Source organism: Lolium rigidum, chromosome 1, assembly GCF_022539505.1.
Source record: "Lolium rigidum isolate FL_2022 chromosome 1, APGP_CSIRO_Lrig_0.1, whole genome shotgun sequence".
Classification (NCBI taxonomy): Eukaryota; Viridiplantae; Streptophyta; class Magnoliopsida; order Poales; family Poaceae; genus Lolium; species Lolium rigidum.
In genome coordinates, this window is record NC_061508.1 from 202,344,335 (window position 1) to 202,350,664 (window position 6,330).

The 6,330-nt window shown below is 51.0% G+C and overlaps 1 protein-coding gene across 1 annotated transcript; it reads right to left on the reverse strand.

The window, feature by feature from the left end:
- Positions 1–2,054: 2,054 nt before the first annotated feature.
- On the reverse strand, positions 2,055–3,059 carry LOC124682990 (nuclear transcription factor Y subunit B-11-like). The gene has a single exon (XM_047217580.1). It carries the CDS (start codon positions 3,007–3,009, stop codon positions 2,269–2,271), a length of 741 nt encoding a protein of 246 aa, XP_047073536.1. The 5' UTR covers positions 3,010–3,059; the 3' UTR covers positions 2,055–2,268.
- Positions 3,060–6,330: the final 3,271 nt, after the last annotated feature.

The following is a 6,330-nucleotide window of genomic DNA, read 5'->3' on the forward strand; positions in this document are numbered from 1 at the left end:
TGAGGTGCATAGTTCCAGCGGGGACGACACGGACGAAGGTTGACAAGGAGGGTGGCGGTGGCTAATGCGTCAGGCCAAAAGGTGGGGGGAACATGGCTGTGGAATAGGAGTGTGCGGACACAGTCGTTGAGGGTGCGCAGGATACGCTCGGCGCGGCCGTTCTGTTGGGACGTGTATGGACAGGTTAGACGGAAAATAGTGCCGTGAGAGGAGAGTAGGGTGCGGACGTCGACATTGTCAAACTCTTTTCCGTTATCAGTTTGTAGGGCGTGGATGGGGCGACCGAACTGGGTGGAAACATAGGCGTTGAAGGCTGTGAGAGTGGTGGCGACATCGGACTTTTTACGGAGGGGAAACGTCCACACAAAATGAGAAAAATCATCAAGAATAACTAGGTAATAAAGAAGACCAGAATTACTCGGGATTGGAGAGGTCCATACATCACTATGAATTAACTCAAAAGGAAAAGACGCAACGGTGGAAGACTGACTAAAAGGAAGACGAACGTGTTTACCAAGACGACACGCTTCACAACTATGTGAAAACTGTTTAGTAGATGAAAACGAAAAACCCCTCATTATTTGGTGAAGCGTGTTGGTACTAGGATGTCCAAGACGAGCATGCCAAAGATCAACGCCTGCGGAGAGAGCACGAGGTGCGGCGCCGGGGGTGGAAGGCGACATCACCGGATACAAATCGTCGGGGCTGTCACATCGATGGAGGACCATCCGGGTGCGGGCGTCCTTAACAGAAAAACCAAAAGCGTCAAATTCAACAGTCACAGAGTTGTCACGAGAAAGAGTTTTAACAGAGACTAAATTCTGAATAAGCTGGGGAGACACAAGGACATTATTGAGAGATAGTGGTTTAGAAGTAGATGGAAAATTAGCAGAACCAATGTGAGAAATAGGAAGACCGACGCCGTTACCGACAATGATGCGAGACTCGGTGAAAGTGGGAAAGGAATGGGAAAGGTTACCCGGGTGAGCGGCCATGTGAGACGAGGCGCCCGTGTCCATAAACCAGTTGCCGCCTCCGGCGTAAGAGCCAGGTGCGGGCGCGACGTGGTAGGCCGGGGCGTAGGATGGCGGCGTGGCGGTGAAGGCCGGGGCGTAGGGCGGTGTCGCGGTGAAGTGCGCCTGGTGAGTCGGCGGGCGCGGCACCGGCATGTTGTAGGCGTGGATGAGCCCCGTCCATGGGTTGTAGGCGAAGGGGTTGCTGCCGTTGGAGACCGACGACATGATGACGCGCGCGCGGGGGGGATGGCGACGGCGCGAGGTTGGGGAGGGAGGCGCGGCGGCGGCTGCAGGTGCGTCGGCGGCGCGGCGTGAGGAGGGGCACACGCGGCGGCGGCACAAGGGCGGCGGCGCTAGGGTTGGAGGGTGGGGCGGCGCGCGCGGGGAGAGAGGGGCGCGGCGGCTAGGTTAGGAACGGTAGGTGTCTGATACCATGTAGAAAGGGATGCAACTCACAATGTATTGATTGGGTGCATATGGCGTTACATATATAGGCCACGTCCTCAACTATACAAGGAAGGAGGCGGGCTCAATAATCAATACAAAGATATGTATCGCTATACATAACTACAGAAGATACACATCCGGATATACAAGGATATGTATCTCAACAGCCAGGCAACGCAAACGGACGTCAGCGAACAATTTGAGCGTCCGAAATGCGTGGCGCCGCTGGAAATGACATTGGCGTCGAAAGGCGGAGCTTTGTCCCGAAAAACCTTCGTCCAGGCTCGTAATCCGTCTAGGCTGATGCGATACGAAATCATTGAAATGCGAGCCAGACTAGTGGTGAATCTAATAACATTTTTTTCAGAGTATCGAGCAGCTGGAGTGACATTTTTCTTGAGTTAACTTTTGCAGGTGGCGCTTTCCGAATTCGGGAAGTTAGGTGACATATATCAAATTTAACTATATTATTGTTCTTATGATTACGATTTGTGAATTAAGAGTCTGCCGCCTCTCGGGTGTACTACACAATTTGCAAGTCACCGCATCAGGCCGGCGTTGTGACGGTGACACTCTTCAGACAAGGACATGTATAGATAGAATGGCTCATATATTTCAACCTCCTGCTCATGGAAATGTTTTGTGGAGAAAATTCGAATAAGGAAACTACATACTCCTGGAGTGATTACATCGGGAGCATTACTAAGAACGCTGGTTAATTTGCTAGCGAGTACGCTAGTCCAGAATACATATATGTATGTATTTAGTGCACCGCCTTGAGGCTGAGCGAGTCCTCTTCGATCGATCACCATTGCACGCCGTGGAGGTGGCCAGCGAACCCCCTCTCCCCTCCGGCGCCGTTCGCCTCCTGATCCCCACCGAAGGCTCCCTCGCCGCCGCCGTACGCCCTCCGCTCGTGCGCGGCGGCGTAGAAGGTCGTCCCTGTCCCGGCGCTGAACCCCACGTTGACGCCCATCATGAGCCCGACGTCGCAGTCCTGCCCGACCCCAGACGCGCCGCCGCGGTCGCCCGACCCGTGCATCGCGACGGCGGAGAGCGAGGAATGCGCGTCTTCGTCGCCGTGGTGCAGGCCGGTGCCTCCGACCACGGCGGCCTTCTCCCCCTCGACCTCGCGGTAGCGGTTGAGGTAGGCCTTGAGCGGCGCGACGTAGGCCTCGAAGCCGAGCGTGGTCATGGCCCAGAGCAGGTCGTCGCCGTTGATGGTCTTGCGCTTCTCCCGCTGGCACTTGTCGGAGGCCTCGCCGGTGACGAAGCTGATGAACTCCGACACGCACTCCTGCACCGTCTCCTTGGCCTCCTTGGAGATCTTGGCGTTCGCCGGGAGGGAGCGCTTCATGATGCGGCTCACGTTCGCGATCGGGAGGAACCGGTCCTGCTCCTTGGCAGGCGAGTCGCCCCCGCCGCCGCCGTACCCGCTCCCGCCGCCGGGCGTCGCTGCAAGGCCGGACTCGTTGTCGGACGGCGGGCTGCCCACCGGGCTCAGCAGGTGGCTCTGCTGCTGCCCGTAGCTCTTCCTGTTCTTCATCCTGGTGCACGCTAGCGAGCAGTAGTGCTAGTGGAGTGAGAAGAGGAGGCTTTTGGAATTGTGGAGGTATTGAGCTCTACGGTGCGATCTCCTTTTAAAGGTGGAGGAGGTGGGGCGCGGGAGATGCGAGTGGGAGGACGGCATCGATGCGGAAGCAATTCTGGCTTTAGCTTACACAACAGGTTTATAGGAACTATTGTTTGTCTGAAGGCGGATCGGCTACCTATTTTCCCTCATAAAAACTACCAGATGAATTTCCTTGGCATACGTCTGCTACGGGATTTGTGTGACGCACACAACAGACCATCCTCGTAGCTCCTTTCTTTCGTTCTCGCGTCGAAATATATCTGTGTTCAATTCTTGTCATCATAGTTTAAACTAAAACCATATGGAAGGGCATGGGATACATTGCAGTAGAGAAACATGAAAAATGATACTGTACAGTAAATTATTAGCACATTAGAAACACACAATTTGGTCGACCAAAATAGAGAGTAGAAAAAAAAACCATTTACAGTGTACAGAAATAGAAGTTGCACATTTGAAAATGCGCGACTAGGGTATACTCAAAGTGCAATTGGCCAAATGAAGATTTGAAAACATATTTAGTGATGTAAATATATTATTTTGCATATTTAAGAGTATAAAAATACTAGTTGCACATTTTTGAAACATGCAACTAGTGTATATTTAAAATGCTACCAACATGATAAGTGAGCTTACATGTGTCTAGTATTTTGGATCCAAAATACTAATTGCAATACATATGTGGGTTTTCATTTTAGGGCGAAGGGAGTAGTATTACTTATCATTTCACATCCTGTCGGCATGCACCCTTCGGGAAAACACCTGATTCCTACCTCACCAGCAACACACGAGATAAAGACGTATCCCAAGGGGGATAAGGGCATCTCCAGCGGCCCGACACAAACGGACCGATGCGGTGCATTTATGTCCACGCCGACACGAGGGGAGAAACACCTCAGCCCAGCTGTCCGGCAAGAGCTGACTAGCATGTTCGCGCCGACTCATTCACGGCCTAAATTTGGGTTGGAATTGCTTCGGTGCGGACACATCTGTGACCTAGCGTGTGTTTGCACTCAGTTTCCTTGGACCCGTCTGCCAGTGACCCACGCACGCTTTGCATTTTGCGCGTCAATGCGAGCGGGTGGCACTGACGCGACTTTCCATGCTGCATTGATGAGCCATGTTTTTGCTTTTGCGCGCCAGTGGTGGTGGGCGGTGGTGGGCTTCCACGCCAGACATTTATTGCGATGAGCCTGCCCTTGCTTTTTAAGCCAAGCGGCCACGGCCATTTTTACCTAGGCCCGCACCATTACCATTGCCATTTCCCTTCCTCTATAGACCACCGAGAGCCACCATGGGTGATTCCTAGCCATTCTGAAAGACGGAGAATGACCACGAGGCCGGCAATTTGTGCGGCCTCAAGAAGAAAAGGAAGGACCGGTATGTGCCAATGGACTACATGTGCGGCCTCTATGATGCGGGTCGCCTCGTGTCGTGGCCAGACGTCAACCTCCCCGAAGGTTGGCTACTGAATTCATGGCGAGTCCCCGTGTCGCCCGTGCCGTGGGAGGGGCCCGAGCGACGCGATGAGATCCGTCGCTGAACTGCGGGAGGACCCAACTTACACGCTTGGAAGCTACAACAGAGACACATTCGACTCGTGGGAGTTGGACCGCCATGATGAGTGAGTTACCTGGGCGGCGTGACCTACCTCAATGCCTTGTTAGGTTGTTGCCTCTTCGACAACCACAATGTCGAAGACGAACACAAGGATGAGGAGGAACACGAATACAGCGGGGGTAAGGATGGTGGGCATGTCGATCTTCCCATCATCAACCCTGAAGTCTAGCCACGAGAACTGATCAAGGAGGAGGCCATCTAGCTCGCCATGGCCTAGAGCGAGCTCAATGAGCTTTGCCAAGTGGCATGGCCTTGCCACCCAGATGTGGGAGTCCGTGTTGGCGCAAGACATGCCCGTGACAGCTTCGGTCACTCCTACGCGCGGCGCACCGCCACATCCTCCCGCAACAACACCTTTGCCGCCACTCCTGCCATGGCGCTAGCACCGACGGCTAGACCTCCTCCGACGCCATACTGGCCCTAGCCATGGGCGTCGGTAGTCTTCAACGACCTCGGTGATGACGACTAGGAGGCAGACATGGCGTGAACCCTAGCTAGCTATTTTATTTTAGTTTTTTCTAGTATTGTGTAATATGTAAATTACACTTTATTAATATAATTGTTTTGGAAAAAAGAATGCGTCGGACCGCTGAGCAGCCTTCACCCTAATGGGCACGTGCTGAAATTTAGCCAATTTTGTGTGCGTGTTTCGACCTAAACAAACCAAAATAGACATATTTGAGCTCGGAATAAATCAGGCGGCTGGAGATGTCTTAATAGAGATCCGCAAACGCTAGCTTGATATGACCATAGTTATAAATAAACAGGAAGATCGGCCACAAAATTATGCAGTTGGTACTATAAAATTCCAAAAATGTTCTCCAAATATAGTGCAACACATTTCACAGGCTGCACCACTAGCCATGTCACCTCAAAGAAATGGTATCGACGAAGATTTGAGGTTCCTAGGCCAATGCCAAGGCATCACATTAGTGGAACTGATGCGCGACAACCTTTTTACCAAAAAAGGGGTGATCGTACGTCCCCTGCTTTGGCTTCACACAAAAAGGAAATGCAAGAAAAGCCCTTTGTAATGACAGTATCTGGAAAATCAATCATATAACCAAGTATAATGACTCCCCGGTGCTTTACTTAATTATCCAACATGAATCGATTTTTTTTTTCTTTTTGATAACGAATGCTTTATAACCTAATAGCATCACTAATATGCATACAGCCACAATAAGTTTAGTAACAAAAACAATGGTGAAATACAAGCAGTCATGAAGGAACTGTAAAGCACCTATGATGATGGAGGATCAATCCAGAGGTAACCCTATCATCCATGTTAAATAAAAATATTTCTCAGTGTGTTCTCCATAATGTAAACGTTTCTGCAATAGGTCTCTATTCTCTACATGTTATAGAGATTGTCGTTAGGGCACTCCTTCATCGTTCTTATAGGTTTAGCGAGTTGTCGCTATGAAGGTGGCTTCGAATTAATCTTTGTATTCCTCTTGTAAGGTTTTGTGAATAATCTAATAAACAAAAGTTGTTGGATGCAGAGGTTGGAGCAATGCTCCCATTTCGAAGAAAAAAAAACATGTTATAGAGATGACCATGAACAATTAATCTAGGACAGTAGACAGACTAATTTACTAGAACTGAGATTTA